General features: G+C 39.6%; 2 protein-coding genes across 22 annotated transcripts in view; one reads left to right on the top strand and one right to left on the bottom strand.

Moving 5' to 3' along the window:
• MARCHF7 (membrane associated ring-CH-type finger 7) overlaps nt 1–20276 on the bottom strand; it is a 40335-nt gene extending 20059 nt beyond the window's left edge. For all 4 annotated transcript variants that reach the window (XR_008627284.1, XR_008627285.1, XM_004608105.3 and 1 more), the window contains exons 1-4: nt 20128–20276; nt 8473–8639; nt 2510–2705; nt 907–1074 (exon numbers count right to left, since the gene is read on the bottom strand). Coding sequence is in view for 2 of the 4 variants with exons in the window: in XM_004608105.3 (XP_004608162.2) it covers nt 907–1074; nt 2510–2705; nt 8473–8628 (520 nt within the window). In the remaining 2 variants the exon portion in view is untranslated. The remainder of the gene's footprint in view (nt 1–906; nt 1075–2509; nt 2706–8472; nt 8640–20127) is intronic.
• Nucleotides 20277–20361: 85 nt separating this feature from the next.
• The window catches only part of BAZ2B (bromodomain adjacent to zinc finger domain 2B), a 356824-nt gene continuing 356688 nt past the window's right edge, over nt 20362–20497 (top strand). For all 18 annotated transcript variants that reach the window (XM_055120597.1, XM_055120596.1, XM_055120595.1 and 15 more), the window contains exon 1: nt 20362–20488. The gene's annotated coding sequence lies outside the window, so the exon portion shown is untranslated. The remainder of the gene's footprint in view (nt 20489–20497) is intronic.

The following is a 20497-nucleotide window of genomic DNA, read 5'->3' as shown; positions in this document are numbered from 1 at the left end:
ATTTTAGAGAGACCATGCTAACAGCTAAGCATTTCTTCAATCTTCTATATTTTCTTTCAGGTTATTAGCAGCACTGTAACATCATTTGCTTCTTAATACTGGCTTTGAGCTGGTAGTAACTGCATTTTAAAAATAAGATTATTGATTACTGGTAGTTCTAATCTTCAAATGAAATGAGAATCACTAGAGCATTCTTTTTATAAAATATACTCATCGATATACTAAGCACTAGATTGGTACTGTGAGAATACATGGGTCTCATGAAAGGATAAACTATTAGGAACTAAATCTGTTATATACAAACCCAGAAGCAGCGAACACTGTCTATGAAAGTACCTCCTATCCAAAGCCAAGCAACAAAAACATGACTTATTGATCTTAGAAGGGGGGGAGGTCTTGTTCCAGTAAGATTATTGACCCAAACCTTTCAAAAAACAAACTTGCTATTTTCTACATACTACCTCTTGTGTTTATCACCTTTATCTGGTTGGTTTTCATTACTGTTCTACGGTATTTATTTTTGAATAACCTACATTTTTACCTGGACAGAAAAAGAGTATGGTCCTTTATTTAACTGAATGAAAACAAAGACTCTAATGTCAATTAATTTTAGATTATGCCTTACAAAGATGCCAAGCTTTAGTTAAACTCAAATTTTTAACTCTCATTACACTAACACAAGTTATACTGAAGTATACAATTAGTATATTTATAACACATTAAAAAAGATACAGTAAGTAAACATTTATGGGCTAACAATCTGAGTACTTATAAGTATATACTGTTTAAAAGATAGTAGAAAACATATACTAAAGGTATCTTAAAAAATTAACTTCACTTATTCTTCTGTACTATGATCTTAAAGTAGGAAAATCTAACATTATAAGCTATATATAATATACATACAGGATGAAGTTGTGAAATCACCACTTCGATGATTATAATCCATAAGATTACTAAGGGAAGAATCTGTTCTCCTTTCTAAATCTCTCCTCTCTCTCATTAAGTCTGTTCCAAAGGATCCAAGTACCATTGATGATGATCTGGGAACTTGACTATGCCTCCAAGAAGAATCTTAAAATAAATGAAGAAGTTTAATTCAAATAAAACTTTTTAAAGCTTGTGCTGATAACAAATCTTCAGTAGTAATGATAACTATTATATTTAGTTAAATCTACTCCAGGATGTGAATGAAACTATTAAAACTATGAATTTTAATAGTTCCATTCTAGAACTATTAAAATGATTAGAAAAAATATGAAACATGCCAACTACAAGATATTTCATTAAAGTAAATAAAAGTAATGCTAGAAAATAGCTAAAGATGCAAGAAAATGGGAAATGTGTGTTCTTTACAGAGCAAAGAACAAAAGTATCTGTACAAAACGGTGTTTGTCCACAAAGTCAAAGTCAATATTCAATGGCCTATTACAATACTTAATGCCATTCCACAGCAGTACTATTAGAGTAGAAATATTAACTTATTATTAAATCAATTATTTTATCTCCAATTGTGTCATCACAAGTTCTGTCCTACCTTAAATTATTTCAGCTTTGGCTAGTGTTTGTTTTATATGGAAAAGGATTACATGACGAAGGAGACCCTGATCCTCTCTGGATCTTTCCAATTTGAGAAAGAAATGTATGAGTACAAAATACTAAGCATGGAAAACAGTAATGAAAAATCTAACAAATATGTAACTTTAATAAATCTATAAATGGGGCTAGAGAGTGTGCATCTGGTAGGGCGCTTATGTTGCATGCAACTGACTCAGGTTCAATCCCTGTATGGTCCCGAATCCTGCCAGGAGTGATTACTAAGAACCAGAGGTGTGGCTCTCCAAAGCAAACAAAAAAAAATCTAAATTCCAGTGTGGTTAGTTAATTCATCTAACGTCATATATCTAGTGAGAGGGATAGAATCCTGGCTTTCTAATTTCTTGTACCTAACAATTAGAATAAAACCAACTATTTTTCATTAAGAATTTCATCATGTACCTCCTTGGTATTATTTAAAAAGATAGGCCTGATTTTTTGTAGTAAACGTGACTCCTCTAAAACTATTTTTAAAATGAGGTCAGAGAGACAGCTCAAAGAGTTGAGCACATGCTTTCTATGCTGGAACTCAAGAGTCAGTCCCCAGAACAACATGCACCTGTGAATACTACTAGACACAACCCCACACAAAGCTGGGAGTAGATTAGCTACACACTGAGGGATATGGCCCCCAAACAACCAAATTTATCCTCTATAATAATCAGTAGAATGCACAACACTTTTATCAACTCGAGCCATTCTAATTAATTAGAATTTGCCAATACCTATTTGAGTAGGACATTTTTATTTTTAAAAATCCAAAGTAAATTTCAGTTCTGGTATAACAAGATATATTTTGGAAAGCCACTACTACATTGCTGACATGTCTTACATATATTACTTGAAAACACTATTTTTGAAAAAAATTTTAGTTCAAAAATGATAGCGACTTTTACACGAATCTAATTCTTACCTGACATTGCATTTAAACCATGTCCAACACTTCTCCCAGCTGAGGTAGATGTACAGTTGGTACAAGAAAGTTTAGGTCTTTTTGAGTCATGATCCCGTTGCTGGTTTTGTGATCTTGAGCGTGCTCCCTGAGTTATCTCAGATTCACCATACCATGTAGATTGAAATGGTGATGTAGATGCTGATGCTGATGTGGTCTGTAGGTGAAAAAAGTTTTAAAATTATTAAACTTGTACTTAGAATTAAATATAATCTACCATGCTCTAATACAAGACCATTTACTCTTCACAAGCTCATGTTCTCAAATCATATTAAGATTTCTTTAGTCTTTTAGTCCAACCCCCATTTTGTCCCCCTTTTATACATTTGTTCCTTTTATTCTGTAATGGTACTTTGTTGGGCAGTCATTAAGATTAATAAGGCTTCTATGTGAATTGGTTAGGGAAGGATACTGGGAACATTGGTGGAGAATGGGTACTGGTGAAGGGATGTAAACCAAATACAAACATGAAAGTTCATAAGTTTGTAACTGTACCTCATGGTGATTTACTAATAAAAATTAAAAAAATAATTATAGACAAAAACACAAGCAACCAAAGAAAGCATTTGCAATGTAAAGATGAGAGAAAAGATTGCAATCAACTATGCATGATATAGATGAGAGAATAGATTGTAATCAACTATGCATGAGAAATTCCTATCAAATTGAACTCTGACATGTTACAGTGGATAGGCACCTGCCTTGCATGTGGCGGATGTACGTTCAACCCCCCACCCCCAGTATCTCATATGGCCCCCTGAGTCCACCAGGAATGACTGTGAAATACAAAGCTAGGAGTAATCCCTGAACACTGCTAGGTGAAGCCCATAAACTAAAAAAATGGAAAGAGAAGAAAAAGAACTGAGCTTCCCTGGGATTGAGTGGTAGCTGGGAAGTGCTTTGGAAATGCTGGTAGAAGGAAGCAGACAGCTGGGTGATGGAAGTGGCATCAGAGCAATATATGCATGCAAAGTATACTTAATGGCATTATAAATAACAGTATCTCAAAAAAATCTTCATTGGCTAACTAGTACAATGTAAAAAGGATAATTAGTTGATCTTAAACATTTAAGCAAAAATGAGTATAATTAAAGGACATTTACAAAAATCATGCTGTTTTTAAATAAAACTTTCAACCTTGTCATAATGATGTCCTTTTCTGGAGACAGAGATAGATGCACACAGTGCATTTGGTATACAATCTCTAAACTGGTTAGAGATAGTAATAAATGTCATGAGGAAAAGACAGAAGTCTATAATTTTCTTCTTGTTATGTCTACGTATTGGTATGTGGGTAATGCTGACTGCAAGAATGAGTCTGCTGCTGCAAATATTCCTTCTGTTTCAATCCTCTGAAAAAGGCTATGGTACTACCAAACCTTACAGATATGTGAAAAAGCAGAGGAAGCAAAGCAAAATACTAAGAACAGCTAGTATTTATCTTTAGTTTTCTATTCTCAACACAACAAGAAAATCCTATAATGATTTTTATAAAATTTTACAATGGTTTTAAAAAAACTATAATGAGATGCTGCCTCACATATGACATAGTATAACCAGAATCAACGTTTAAGTATTGGCAAAGATGGGCTTGCTTTTCAAGCCTGTGTTCTCCCTTGAATGCATCTATTATTTGCTTTTCTCTGTCTCTGCCTATTTCCACTCCGGAGAAGTCCGTGTTCTCTTTGAAATGTACTTCTCTCTTTCTCTCCCCTCACATCTGAGTTTTAATAAAAACTACCTTAAAAAATAAAGACGTATTGGCAAAGTTCTGGCAGTGGCAGAACTATCATATATACCTGTTAGTAGACATCAAAAATGGTCTAGTCAGTTTGACAAAGTGTCAATTCTTCAAATAACTGAATGTATAATTACCATACAACTGGGCATAGTACCATAGGACTTATGGCTCAGTTATTCCACTTTCAATAATCCCATACTAACTGAAAACATAAGTTCAAATAGAACCTTAGAGTTCAAATATCCATTAGTGGATAACCCAAATGTAGTATTCATACTATAAAATATTAATTATCCATTAATATAAGTAATGACATATGCCAACAATGTAAATCAGCACTCAGATATGCTAAGTGAGAGGCAGTTGCTAAAGATAGGAAAGTATGACGGAGTGGATGTTCAAGCTGTCTCTTGAATAATTAGTAGGGTCCTACCAGGAGGTCTGCCCCACAGCCTGGAAACTGGCCTCACATGCTGGGGGAAAAGACAGCTGAGATAGAGAAGGTAACACCAAGTAGAGGATGTTGGGAGGACCCACTCGGGTTGAAATATGTGTGCCGAAAGTAGACTATGGCCACTCAATACCTCTATTTTGCAACTACAACACCCAAAAGGAGAGAGAACAAAATGGAATGCCCTGCTGAAGAGGCAGGTGAGGTGGGTGGGAGAGGGTTAGGGTGAGGGTGGTGGGAGGAATACTGGGAACATTGGTGGAGGAGAATGGGAACTGGTGGAGGGATGTAAATGTTCACTGTATGACTGAAATGCAAACATGAAATGAAAGTTCTTAAGATTGTAACTGTACCTCAGGATGATTCACTAATAAAAAATTAAAAAAAAAAAAGACAAAATAGTGAAAGAGAAAGCAGAGTCCAGCGGGTAGGGTGTATGCCTTGCATGCGGCTGACCTAGGTTCGATTCCTCCGTCCCCATTGGAGAGCCCAGCAAGCTACTGAATATCCTGCCCGCACCACAGAGCCTGGCAAGCTACCCGTAGAGTATTCAATATGCCAAAAAACAGTAACAAATCTCACAATGGAGACATTACTGGTGCCCACTCGAGCAAATGGATTAACAATGGGACGACAGTGCTACAGCCCTTTTCATGGAGAAAAGAAAAAAAATCATCTAGCACTCCTTTCAAAATCTAGTTTAAGAGGAGTAATACCCACAAGATTACTAACAGAAGCAGGCAAGCTTACAAATGGCAGAGAATGAAAACATATTCAGAAATATTACTTTCTAAATTACTCGGAACTTAGAATCTGTATCTTCTTAAGGAAACAATTCTACCTAGAAGTCTTAGATTCTTAAGTATAATGTGTAATGTATGGAATGACATAAGTGTCTGTACTATTAAAAGGGAGGTAGAGGGGGAAGAGGGGCAAAGTGATAGTTGCACTGCATACTTGCAATGCACAAGGTCAACTCAGGTTCAATTCTTGGCATCCATGTGGTCCCCAGAGCCTGCCAGAAGTATAATACATAATACAAGTGGGAAAGCAACTATGCTCCTGTTTATATTTAAAGGTTTTATTCATTAAATGAACCACAAAGTTGAATAACTGTAATATTTATTTCTTGGCAGGGGCATGGGGTCACACTGGGAGTGCTCAAGGCTTACTCCTGGTATGCTAAGGGGAGAGAGCAGGAAGAGAGACAACATGGGGTGCTGGGGATTGAACCCAGGTCAGCTGCATGCACAGCAACTGTCCTACCCGCTGTACTATCTTTCAGGCCCCTCTTAAAATTAAATAAAACCTAGCCACATGCAATTTAAATACTGTGATAACATAGTATATCATCAATTATACAAACCAAAGTAAAGCTGCAAAATAACCAAAGTAATTGTAATAATGATAATAAATGATATTTGAACTGATGTTCCAAGCTCTGTTCTAAATGCTTTTATATGTTACTTCTTTTAGTTAATCTTAACGAATCCATGAAAAAGCTGTTTTCACCATTTTACACAAAAGAAAAGCAGAAATAAAATTATTTTCCTCAAGCAAAAAATGTTTCCATTTCTTTTTTTTTTTTTTTTTTGGATCACACCTGGCGATGCACAAGCGTTACTCCTGCCTCTGCACTCAGGAATCACCCCTGGTGGTGCTCAGGGGACCATATGGGATGCTGGGAATCAAACCTGGGTTGGCTTCGTGCAAGGCAAACGCCCTACCCGCTGTGCTATTGCTCCAGCCCATTTCCATTTCTAAATCAAATTTTAAAGCAAAGCAAACCAGTAACAACTGAGTTATGATTTAAAATGCTATCATTTCCCAAAATACAAAACAGAATTAAATTTAATTAAACAAAATTATTTTCATGCTGCGATTTAACTACTATAATGTTAATGACATAAAAATGATCACTGATATTAAAAAGCTAGGAGGATGGGGTGCAAGCTACAGTCCAACCCATGTTCCTTGCAGGTGGATTCCCAGAATCCTCAAAGGTCCCCTAAACCCGCCAGGATTGATTCCTGTGTGCTGAAACAGAAGTAACTCCTGATCAACTCAGGGTATGGACCCCAAACAAAAACAAATTAAAAAAAGAAGCTAAGAGGCATAGTCTCAAAACAGTTAAGTTTTAACTAGATTGTTAAGTTTTCTAATTAAAGACCGTCAGCACTAAATAATTATAACTACAACAAAAATGCCCACACAGCAGAGCCTGGCAAGCTACACGTGGCGTATTCAATATGCCAAAAACAGTAACAAGAAGTCTCAAAATGGAGATGTTAATGGTGCCCACTCGAGCAAATCGATGAGCAACAGGATGACTGACTGACTGACTGACAACAAAAATAAATTCAGCAGCTATCATTTATGTAGTGTTTATCATGCAGCAAGAAAGGCAATACTATTCTCAATGTGTAAATTTATTTGTGCTAACAACCCAAATGACTCAATTATATGGAAAATGAGAAGAGTGTAAGGTAACTTGCCTAGAAAGACAAGTATTTAATTCCAGTTGAGAATCTACGTTCCTCACTAGTTAGCTCTGAAAAATCTAAGATGAGCAGGCCAAGTTTTATAAAGGCAACAGAGAAAAACAGCTTGTACTCTTATTAATAAAAGTCTTTTACTCAAAACATTAATAAAGGATGTAAAATATGTGATGCACCCCTCTGGTAAACAATTAAAATTTTAACTTTTAAAAGAATTGTTCAACATTTAAGAACAAACAGCTCATATAAAGAGGGTTGTAGATTAGGGGCATTTTAGAGGAATACCTTTTTTTACCTCAGTCTCTTGTAATTTATACAAAATGCTTATTACTATATAGAAGTATTTTAAAATCAGGTTGCTATATAATCTACTCTCCTACAAGTATTTAAGATTTAGGAGTCTTTATCCCTAGCACCACCCCCCCTAAAAATTCCCAATCCCTCAGAAATTTTACTTTTAGATTCAATTACCTAAACAGTAGACTGACAAATCACATGACCTAAGTAGCTATTCAGTCAATAATAAATTTAAATATGAAACGTGAACGGTACATATTGCATTAAACCAATAAATTACGCCTTTTGATACTTAACCTTTTCAGCCTATTATAATACTTATGTCATTTCAAATCACAAGTGCAGTAAATCTGAAGACTTAACCTAAGGGTAGCTTAATACAGATTGTAAATTAGTGTACTTATTATTAACTATAAAAATAATCCTGTCATCATTTGAAGGAGAGTTTCCCAAGCATTGCTCAGGGGTCCTGGGGCTATACCAAGTAACACTTTGTGCAACTATGGGGGTAGTTCAAAACCCAATGACCTAGTACTCAAAATCCAAACATTTTTTAAAAATTTATTGAGTAATGTGACTTCCCCAAAAGGCAGTCAATTGAAAACCATCTACCTCTTTAAATGTAAAGTATTTTGAAGCCATATTCTAAAACAACACACCAAGAAACTGACACCTAACAGCTGTTATTCCACAATGCTTTGTATACATGCAGGATAATCCAAAAAATGAGAGTAATGTTAAAGAGAAAGAACTTAGCTTTGGTTCAATCAACAAAGCCACCAGATTGACCAGCCTAATTTAAGAAAAGGTATTTAGGTATTTAAGAAAAAAAATTTAAATAAACACTCCATTTTCACTAATCCTTTTAATTCAAACATTTAGATCCAAGGGTTTTGAAATGGGGACTGTGCATATATATTACAAAGTAAATGGTTACCTGATATTCAGAATCCAGTCTAAATGCAGAGTCTCGTGGGTGATATACGGTATCATTTAAACTACTACCTCTGTTTCCAGACATCATCCTAGCACTTAAAGAGCTGGAGGGTTGAACAGAAATTCTTCTTGGAATCCGAGATGGTTTGGACTCCATGTTTAAGGTTCCTGTGGAATGCAAATTTTGATTAATTGCCATGGGCAAAAACATGCAACCTTAGGTCGGTAATCCTCAATTGTCAGTTCAAATCAAGAATCAATCATGCGGGGCTGGAGCAATAGCACAGCGGGTAGGGCGTTTGCCTTGCACGCAACTGACCCGGGTTAGATTCCCAACATCCCATATGGTCCCCTGAGCACCACCAGGAGTAATTCCTGAGTGCAGAGCCAGGAGTAACCCCTGTGCATCGTCAGGTGTAACCCAAAAATCGAAAAAAAAAAAAATCAATCATGCAAATCAAACATATCAAGTCCGACAACCAAGTCATGACCCCTATTCTAAAAGAGACTGTGAAAGGGCTGGAGCAACAGCACAGCAGGTAGGAGTTTGCCTTGCACTCGGCCAACCCGGGTTCGATTCCCAGCATCCTATATGGTCCCCTGAGCACCGCCAGGGGTAATTCCTGAGTCAGGAGTGACCCCTGTGCATCGCCAGGTGAGACCCCAAAAGAAAAACAAAAATAAATAAATAAGTAAAAATAAAAGGCCGTGTGCTGAAGTTCAAAGGTTGCCTATTGAAAGTAAAGGTGATAAGAGACAGAGAACTGAAGTTTGTTTTCTTATATCCTAGGCTTTCCTGGCAATGTGGTGAATTTTTGTGGTGAATGATTTTGTGTTCTGGATTTAAAAATATAACAAAATTTTTAAAGAAGCCTAGAACTACTAAATTGAATGTTTCTTATTCATACCTCTTAAGAGTAAATTTGTACAATTCCCATATTATTGTTTTACATTCACCATTTTATTACTAAAATTCTGGATGTTTCACTAGGTATTATTTTTATCTACCACTGTTCCAATACTTACACCGAATTTCCCCCACATTCCTAGAGTATTGTCTCATAAACTTTTTTGATTGTTAAGCATGCATTTCCTATCCAATTTTTTTTTTTGGGTCACACCCGGCGATGCTCAGGGGTTACTCCTGGCTTTGCACTCAGGAATCACTCCTGGCAGTGCTGGGGGACCATATGGGATGCTGGGAATCGAACCCGGGTTGGCCTCGTGCAAGGCAAACGCCCTACCCACTGTGCTATTACTCTAGCCCCCCCATCCAATTTTTGATTATAAAAGCATTTTCCTTCATTTATTCTTTTAAGAGTTCATACTATATGTAACATCATGCTAGAATTTTCTTTCCCGTCTTTATATCTTCCGTTTTTGAAAGTCAGAATACCTTTCAAATTTTCACTCAGCATTTTTCAGTCTATGTCAAGAGTTACTATTATCTACACATAAGAAATAGAATTGTAATCCAGGAAATAGTTACAAAGGTTATGTAGAAACCATAGAGAGCAACTGATCCAGACTGAACATTACGGTAACATAGAATGGAAGCAAAATTCTAAGGACCAAAGGAAGGGGGGAGGAGGGAAAAAAAATCATGTGGCTGAAATTATGAACTGGAAAAAAAAAATTAAGAAAGGAGGTATAATTGTGTTTGGGTGAATATTTATACGGCTGTAAAAACGTACATCAATTATACTAAATCAAATTTTTTTTTTTTTTTGGTTTTTGGGTCACACCTGGTGATGCACAGGGGTTATTCCTGGCTCTGCACTCAGGAATTACTCCTGGCAGTGCTCAGGGGCCCATATGGGATGCTGGGATTTGAACCCCGGTCGGCCGCGTACAACGCCCTACCCACTATGCTATCACTCCAGCCCCTATACTAAATCAATTTTAACTACAAACATCCTAAGGGATGGAGATGTGGGGGTAAACAAAGACTGTCAATTCAACACACGTAAAACTGAAAAATCTTGGAATAACAAACACATAACTAAGAAACTGGCACAACTGAAAACTGAAGGACGTTTTAAAAAAGGCATACAATAGGAGAAATAGAACGAACTAAGTAGAACTGTTCATTTATCCAAAAGGCTATAAAAATGCTGAATGATTTTGTGTTCTGAGGATATAAACAAGGTGACAAAACATTTGCTTTAAGAAGTCCACAACTATTAAACCGAATGCTTCTTAATCATACTTCTTAAGAGTAAATTTGTACACAATTTCTATTTGCAGAACAAGACTAACCTAATAGGAAATCTGTTCAAAACAAATCTCTTAGGAGATGGCAAAGAGGCAGAGTCCTCCAGAGAGCTATTATTTATACTGCATTAAACTATTTTGGGCGACTCCTCTACATAAATTGATTGAATTCTGACAATGTAGGTGGTACAAAAAATCTTACATAATTTGGTTGCATAAGTTGTAGGTCAAAAGCATAAAAATGGCCAAAAAATTAAAATTTGCAGTCCTTAAAAAGCTACCAGACAATTTACAAGTTATAAATTAGACATTTTCAAAATCAATCAAGTTTTTAAATGTAATATGTGCTCAGCATTTAATTCTGAAGAGGACCAACAATGAACATATTCAGAGTACCAAGGATGTAGTCTTGTAAAGAACTACACAAATTTCGACATAACTTTTTTAAAAAATGCTATAGGGTGGGTGGGAAGTATACCCAAGAAAAAACAAAACATAGTAGCAGGGAAAAGATATTGGAAGCCTAGTGCTTTCTTTTTTTTAGTTAAGCATTTGAAGCACAGCACATAAAAAGTTCATATATACCATCTCTCCTCAGTGGTCATTAAGTGATCTTTTCTTTTTTTTGGGGGGGGAAACATGTCCATGGTCCCAGGGATCGGACCCAGATTTCTGCCTGAGCCTGCTTCTCTCAGGCCCAGTAGATTATGAGACTTTTTAAAAAACTGCATTTCTTTAGATTTGATTCTAAAGTTGGGCAGTCAAGCTCTGTAAAATACCACCAGTGCTTATTTCACAGTTGATGATAAATGTACATAAGGAATTTTGCACTTGGTTGCTGTGGCACCTAGGCACCATGTTTGGTGTTGCTCAGGAGTCACTCAGTGCCAGTGACTTCACACATGCAGGGCATGTCCTCTCCAACTTGCGTCACACCTGGCCCCTAGAAATTCCTAGAGCAACTCCTGTACCCCCACCACCTCCATTTTCCCTCCCTTTTTGTGATGACTGAAGCCCAACTCTTGGGCCACTTGGTTATAGTGCTTGTAACACTTAATTCAGTGTTTCTGGATGCTCCCACCTTTTAATTTTAGGGCTAACACATCTGATTGGTGGTGACTCCAGGACTAACAACACATAGGCAGGTAGTCCAGGGACTCCAACAACTAAGTTATCCCCAATCCAGGCCCCTTGAGAAATTCTTTCCTACCCTTGTTTCTTTTGTTCTTATTGTTGTGACTTGGGACAGGGGATGCACATATCCTTGATCTTGGTAATAGTACAACTGACCACACTTTAGTTGTTGGTGCCTACACAACTGCATCAAAAATAACACATTTTGCTGCACCAAGAGTACACACAGCAAAGGGATGACAATAGGCCTATGTCAGTGGCACTGGGAAGAGAACTCACGGACCCACTCTTGTAAGACAGGCACTTTCATCATGGAGTCCTCCTGCATCCCCTACTTGAAATACTTAATGTCGTCATTAAACTTGTGTTTGCAGGCCAAAGAAATTGTGTGGGCGTAAGGGGCATGCTTTGCATGCAGTTGAGTTCAGTTTGTTCCCTGGCATGGCAGGTGGTCCCCCAAGCACTGCCAGGAGTAAGCCCTGATCAGCAATGGCTACAATGCAAACTCCTCCCCCCCCCAAACATAAATTCTGTGAAAATTAACAGGATACTGCCTACCTGTCTCCTTTGAATGCTCTCAATTAGTTCAGAGGTTGAAGGCTAGCTCAAAAAGCTGAAATGTTATATTTTACATGCTTGAGGCAGAAAGTTCTATCCCCAATGCCATATGGCCATCAGACCTGATAAGCCTAAGGAGCATAGTACTGCCACAACTGAGTAGGTCAACTAATAGACTCACACTGCTGGTCAGAGTAACACAGAGGGAGTCCTACATTTTCCCCTCCAGAAAAGACTGGAGACAACAGAAGATTGGAATCTCTTCTCTTTGCATGAGAATGCAGGCCTGCTTATGTTAAAGAGAACTTGAACATGTTCCATATTCTGCATAAGAACAAGATGGAATTAGCTGTGCCTAAGAAGTAGGAAACCCACTTTCAGTCAGGATCCTGCATTGATGTATCAAAAAGATCTCAGGCCACTAGAAGGGTAGAATAGCCCATCTGTTGCTCAAGATCTTACACCAGTACTAGCCTCTGCCATCTCCACAAGTGGTTTTCACCTGAACCTATAGCCAGATGCGTCTATGTGCCACAACCCAGCAAAATCCCCTTCCATAACTCCTCACTTTAGCAAATGGTGCAACTGCCCAGTGATCAAGTGTGTAATCAAGTTTGCCTGAAACATTAAGGCTAAAAGTACTGAAGCTTTTTTTTTTTTAATCACCAAAAAATGTACTATTTCCAGTAAGTATTCCAGAAACATACTGAATAGATCTTTCAAAAGTAAATCGGTAATCCACCAATCTACCTTGTTTTGCCTAGTCTTAATAACTGATTAATATACAATTTCTTTCCTTATAAGACTAAAAGACAGTTATGAATTTTATACTTTTGTGGAATTATGAGAAGAAACTTTCTGTAGTTTATGGGCTTGGAAATTACAAAAGATCCTGAAACAATTAAAATTAAACCCTCCAAGTTAAAGTACCATTAACAAGTTACTAACGATAATATTTCCAACACAAGGATCAAGATAGAGAAAAAAGACAAGTCTATCTCAAGTAGAAAAATTTTACTTTAACAGTGAGAAGGTGGGAGGTATGAGGATTTAGAGTATTGATGAAGTACAATTACTCATTTTTTTTTTTTCAGGGAGTTGAGTGTAAGAATCCACATCAAGCTGAACTGGTTTAAAAAATAAGGTTGAGGGCTGGGGGAGATAGCTAAAGGATTGGAGTAAATATTTTGCAGAATGGAGCCCAGCACAACATGGTTCACAAGCAATGAACCATGGAGTCACAATCAGGTGTCACAAGACTAAAACCAAACATAGGGAAAAAATCATTTGTAGACCCCAAAAGTGGTCCAGAAGCATATACTGTAATAGCTTTTTGAATACAGAAAGGCTACTTAGGCTGGCATATTAATTATGCCATAATAATTAAAATGTCCTCAATTTTCCTGTGTATTAAATGTATTAATGGTTTATTTTTCAAATCAGAAAACTGAAGCTAGGCAAGTTTATCTTTTTTTTTTTTTTTTGGTTTTTGGGTCACACCTGGCGATGCACAGGGGTTACTCCTGGCTCTGCACTCAGGAATTACTCCTGGTGGTGCTCAGGGTACCATATGGGATGCTGGGATTTGAACCCTGGTCGGCCGCATGCAAGGCAAACACCCTACCCGCTATGCTATCACTCCAGCCTCAAGGCAAGCTTATCTTTTAGTCAAACATTACACAGTGGTCTTCACACTTTCTCTATGTATAAAAGTCACCTCCTAGCCTTCAGTTTACTTTGTACTTTTTACTGGTTTTCTCAGTGCTCCTTTCACCTGTTAATTATTATGCACAATTAGAATTTGGGGTACTATGAAAAACTCAACTGGAAAAACATGTGCAGCAAAGAAATTCTATCAATTATTCTACTGGAGAGTAAAGCTTTCTGTGAGCTGTAGCAAACTGTCTACCAAATAGGGCTTGGAGCTTTTCTTTACCAAATTTGGAAAACTGCTCATTCCTAAGAGCAGAGAAACAGCAGTGTAATGCTGAAAAGATTTTTGTTGCTTATAAAGAGATCTCTGAAATAGTTATCCTTTCGTATCACTCCACAGATCACTGTGTCTCATTACTACAAAGATCTGTTTAGGATTTGTTACGAATCGCATAGCCATAAACCAAAAAAAAAAAAGAAAAGAAAGAAAAGAATAAACCAACTAAGAGAAAGCTGCCACCCATATTAACAGTGAAACCCCCTATTTTCCTTTATATTAAATATATTCATTAATAGTTTATTTTTCTAAAACAGAAAACTGAGATTAGGCAAGCACCTCAATTTTTAGCTCAATTATACTATGTGTAGAAACTTGATAGCTAAAAGGGCAAATAAGCTTTGCACTTTACTTGTAACTAATGTTTAAAGTCTACACCTATAAATGGGAATTAACTGTCTAGTCCACAGCTGCATTGTTAGCCTTGCAAATACATATTATGCATTCAGAAAAAAATCTAGCCATTAATATTAGAACAAAAAAAGTTTTTCTCACAAATGATCATACATTCCATTGACTTTTTAATTAAAGTAACTAAAATATCTTTAACACATAGTAAAGAAACTAGAGTTAATTTGGGGGTGCTAGGAGATGGAATTGAGTCACACATTCTAGATCTGAGGGTTACCCAGAACCATGATGGGTGCTGGGTGTCCTCTGCAATGCTAGGATTAGGATCCGGGGCTCTCATATGCTGATCATTTGCTTCAGCTTTTGCGAAATTTCCTCGGTCCTACAAAATTTTTAAATAATTACAGATTTATGTAAAGGAGGGTAACTAGTGCAAGCTAGTATCAATTCTTATTTACCTAAGAAAAACAAAAAATGGGGCGAGGATACATTAATATTGTATCCCAGGATTAAAAAAAAATACTTAGCTTATTAGAATTGTTCTTGGGGGATCATAACTGGTGAGACTGGGTACCACACTCAGTATTGCTAAGGGTGCTATGTCTAGGACCTGGGCCTCCTCCTTGCATGTGCAATAAGTCTTTAACACATCATAAAAATAGTAGAGTGGATAGAGTGATCCTGGATACCCCATATGGTCCTCTGAGTTCACCAGGAGTGATCTCTGAGCTCAGAGCCAGACTAAGCCTGAGCACAGATTGCCAGTGCCCCCAAACAAACAAGTAGCTCGACTCAATTTTTTTTTTCCTATGAAAAGCTTCAATTGTTTACAATTACCAAGATAACGAATTTCTGGGTCAGTGGATAGTACAGTGGGTAGGGTGTCTGCCTTGCATGCACCTGCCACAGCTTGATTCCCACTCAGCGCCTCATAGTCTTGAGCCATACCAGAAGTGAAATTCCTGAGTGCAGTCAGGAGTAAGCCCAACATAGCTAAGCTAGGGGGAGAAGCCACCTTTTGGGACTGGAGTGGAGGTAATGAGTTTCCATGTACTAACCAATTATCCCCAACACTAATCATTTGACGTCCTTTTTTTTTTTTTTCCTTTTGGAGGGGTTTCTGGGCCACACTGGTCTTAAACTCTGGGCTTACTTCCTGGTACTGTGCTCAGGGTTCACTCCTGGCAGGCTGAGGACTATACAAGATGCTGGGGATCAAACCCAGGTCAGCAGCATGCATGACAAAGCACCTTAGCCCATTGTACTCCCAATATCTTGTCTATTTTAAAGCAAATACCAATCATCATCACAAAGAATGCCTCCTCTTAAAGTGTTCTGAACAACTTGTAATAAATGATAGCTACTAATCCACATATGCATATCTCTTTGCATCCTGCAGCTGCTGGTCCACCAAGGAAGAGGTAGAATCTTATGTTCCTATTCCCTGAATATGCACTAGTGTTGTGGGACTTAGACCCAAGAGAATACTGTGTAAGTGACATTATGAGATTTGCAAAGCAGTAACTCTTGTAACTTCCATTTCACTCTCCTCAACTGCTGTCTTGAGATCTCCCAGCCACCCTCCCATGTCATAAAAAAAACAAATGGAGCAAATCCTAAATGCTAACAAACACCAACTGCTAGACACGAGTGATACCATATTGAACCGACAAGACTGAGATATCCTCCAGCTGAATGCTGATACATGAGTGAGCCCTGGCAAAACCAGATTTGCCCAACTGGCACACAGAACTGTAAACACACACACACACACACACACACACACACACACACACACACACAAAAGTAAATAGCCGTTTTAATCCCTAGATTTTGAGGTGCCTTTAGCTGACAAATACTTAAGACACAAAAATATACTCAATTCTGAAAAGACAGCAAGTTTAGTCTGTGATACAGTATTACTATGGTGTAAAGTGTAAGTCTACATTAATCTCAGTACTTCTTGAGATAAACTGTTCTCTTAAGTACAGTTTTAAGAGTTAAATTTCGGTACTCACCAAGAGTTATCTTTTTAGGGCTTTTTTTTTTTTTTAAATCGAGAAACAACAATGATAATGGGAAAAAAAGAATTAGTTTTCAAGATTCAAAATTTGTCCTGCTTTAATGCTGTTGACAACAATGGGTGTGGAGCTGATGATTTTATAACCAGGCGTTCAACTTATCTAGTCTAACCAGTAGAGCTACCAATGTATCTCAGAGCAAGAAAAACCAGCTTTGTTCATGAGTTCAGACCAGACCAAAATAGCTAAAAATTCAGACCAACAAAAATTAATCCCCAAACTGTCAAATTGTAAATTTACCTCCCCACTCCTTCACTTTTTAGAGTCATCATACTAAATGCAAGTTTTGCAAAATAATGATATATGAGGTCAATGGTTTCTCAATGTAGAGAAATTTTGCTTTAGCAAATTCAAGATTTTAGAAACTAGAAAGTCATACCCAATCTTAAAAAGCAATTCTAATATGATCAGTTTTTGATTAACAGTTAAAAGATTCAATAGTTTTTAAATTTTCTGTTTAAAAATCAGGTTTGATATAAGTTCTCCATTTCACTTGGGCATATCCCACTTATTACTGACAATTATCCATTGTAACAGAAAGATATGTCAGCAAAAATAATCTAAAAATTTGGTTTAGGGACACAATAGTGATCTCTATTCCAAATAGCATAGAACATTTTCTTAAACAGTACAGGTCTTTCATGCTGTGTTCCACATTCCATTCAATTTGTTTTAGCTATTGGTAACAAACTGTTAAGTCTAAAGCCATGATACCATGACTCTGCAGTTAGTTACAAATTTCTTCCTCTGAACATCTCAGTTCAAGTAATGAGTATCATAAAAAAACTACACGCCACGATTAAGTATTCTTTCTCTGTGCTCCGAAAACATAATACTTACACAAAGCTAAAAGCAGTTCTACACTAGTCATTAGACTAAACTGAGTTGTGGAGGGCAGACAATTCTACAAAGCTTTCTCATATAGGCATCCCTAATCATAACACAAAAATTATTAAAATTTAATAATATAATACTGTTTCTTCAAATATATTAAAATGGGGGGAGCAATTGTGTTTTGGTTTGGAGCCATACCTAGTCCTGGTCAGGAATTACAAATATCAAATATGGACATGGAGCTGATTTTTAAAAGTGCCTTTCAGGCTTTTAGGTAATCTTATCATCTCCTATCTTCATATAAATGTGTCTGTAACCATCTGTGTAGTACAGAGGCATCTCTGTGACTTAGCTGACTATTTGACAGAAAGTTAATCAATCTTGTACTTAAGTAGAAATGTTTATTTTTATTGAATAGTCTGGCCCAGAATGCAACTTTGGGGAAAAATCCTAACTATATATAACAACCAGGCTTGAGTGAATTTGATAAAATTTAAGGCAAAGGGCAAAGAAGTGTTTGTTCTTGTATGAAACATATGTTCCTGTGCAGGAGAAGTAGTGGTCTGAGGGTTGAGGACTTTTCCAGGTAGAATTAAAAAAAAAAAATTAAGACACGTGAATATAAACATCTGAACTCTGGATAAACATTCAAATATCCACTTAAAATTAACTTTCCAAGTATTATGAATCCAGTGTTGTTAACTGCTACTCATTTCACATAATCTGAGCCTCAGCTCATCTCTAGGAATTATTTGCTTTGTTACTGCAGTGAATCTGGAGCGTTCTGTAAGGACAGCAAAATCAAGACTCACAACCAGACTTTCTGATCGTTTAACACCTAAAACACACTTCTGTTCCACCAAATAGAGTTGAAAAACTGTGGAGTTGGGATATGCCACTTCTCAAAGAACAATTCTGTGGACCTGCGAACAACAATCTAGCCACTCACTGTTAACTATATCCTGATTGATTCTTCAATCCAAAAAAAAAAAAGTTCATTTTATTCTTAACTTTACTCAAAAATCCACCATTACTCTTACTTTTCTCAGTTCTGACCAGAAACCACAAGATCGTGAAGGGGGTAACGAAACAAAACAAAACAAAACAAAACAAAAGGCATGCAAAGGGCCTACACACAGCTCAGGCGTTATGGAGCAGGAAGGAAAGAGGTTAGGTAGGGTGAGATTAGAAGCAGAATGGCCCCAGAGAAAAGTCCTGGGGTGGAATGTCCCGAGCAGGGGCCCAGGACGTGCACCTGAAAGCTGCAGAGCCTCGCCAGCAGCCACCCCCACAACCCCACCCTTTTTGTCTCCCGGCCTCACAAGGCCTTAACCCCCCGCCCCCGCCCCCCACCACACCCCGAGTTCAGAAAGTCTTTAAGAGGCTACTCCCACCTCTCCAGGTATCCTGTCCTACCTCTCACTGACGACCCCTCCGCCCCACCTTTCCACGGTCCCAATCAAAAGTTTCTCGAGTGAATAATAATTCGGCCATCTCGTCCCTCCCCCCACCCCACCCCCCCCCCGTCCCCCACTCCGGGGCCTCCTCTCCGCGTTCAACACGACTCGGAGCCGCCCCCACCCCGCGCCCCCGGGGCGAGCCCTCCTCCGAGTTTCTCACTTGGAGGAGTGCCACCCGCCGGGACACATTTATTCCACTTCCTCATCCTACTCCGGGGCGCAGACAGGTGGGGGCGCGGCGCCGGGAGGAGCCCGGTTCCGCGCCGTCCCCGCCGCGTTCCACCGCACTACGCAGTTTCCACCCGGCGAGGGGGCGTCCTCCGCCTCGAGCCTTCCGCCTTTCGCACGGCTCACGCCAACAGGTCTCCCCTCCGCGCCCTCCTCCGGGCCGGCTCCTCGACGCTCGAGCCGCCCCCCCACACCCCGCCCCCGCCGGGCCACCTACGAAAAGAACTCCCCCGAAGTCCGCGCGTCCCGCGGCCCGGCGACCCGCGGGCCCGTCTTCAGCGCCATCGAAGGGGCCGGCCCCGGTCCTTCCCGAGGCGAGGCCGGCCCGGCAGCAGCCCGCCCCTCCCCAGCGCCTTCGATGCCGCGGGCCCCCGACACCTCACCCGTGACATTCCCGGCCCACTCTCGGGGCACCTTCCTCACCCAGACTGGGGGAAAAAAAAAAAAACCCAAACCAAAAAAAAAAAAAGAAAAAACCAAACCGGCGGCCGCCACCAGCCGAGGGCGGCTGTCAAGCTCCCCGCCCTCGCCCACCCCTGTGAGGGAGAGACGCACAATCCGCCCTCCCCGGCCGTCACAAAGTCCAGCCAGGGCCCACTCCAGCCCCCGCCCCGCAGGCCTCGGCACACGTCTGAGCGCGGCTCCCCTTCCCGGCCGCGATCCCAGCCCGCGGAGGGGAGAGGCAGCGGCCGCCGCGACCTCAGGCCCGTACTGGGGCTCCCTCCCCTCCCCCACTCACGGCCTGGACTCGAACCACCACCCCCGGGTGGGGGGAGTCGGAGCCCGAGCCCCGCGGCTCTCATTACCCCTGCTCCACAGATGGCCCCGAACAGGGTGCGTCCCGCTCGTCGCTAGCTCCCCGTCGCCTTCTCCCTCCGAGTTCTAGGCCCGTAACTGAGACCCGGCAGTCGACAGCGAAGCACAATGGCGCCCGCCCCTCTCCCGGATCCGGCGCAGCACCAGCCGCCACCGTTAAATGCCCCTCCCCTCTCCGCCTCCTCCCCCACGCTCCCCACTTCGCGCACTCCGCCGGCTTCTCGCGAGAGTGGCGGCTCTGCGGGGATCCGAGAGCTGCGGGCTTGGCTCGTCGTACCCCACCGCGGGGTGGTGCTCTGACTGCGGCAACCGTTGACGGGCTGCCCCTGGGGAGGCAACGAGGCGCCACCGGTAAGCGGC

Source organism: Sorex araneus, chromosome X (assembly GCF_027595985.1).
Source record: "Sorex araneus isolate mSorAra2 chromosome X, mSorAra2.pri, whole genome shotgun sequence".
Taxonomy (NCBI): Eukaryota; Metazoa; Chordata; class Mammalia; order Eulipotyphla; family Soricidae; genus Sorex; species Sorex araneus.
Note: the sequence above shows the minus strand (reverse complement) of the source record. Positions and strands in the feature narration are given on the sequence as shown.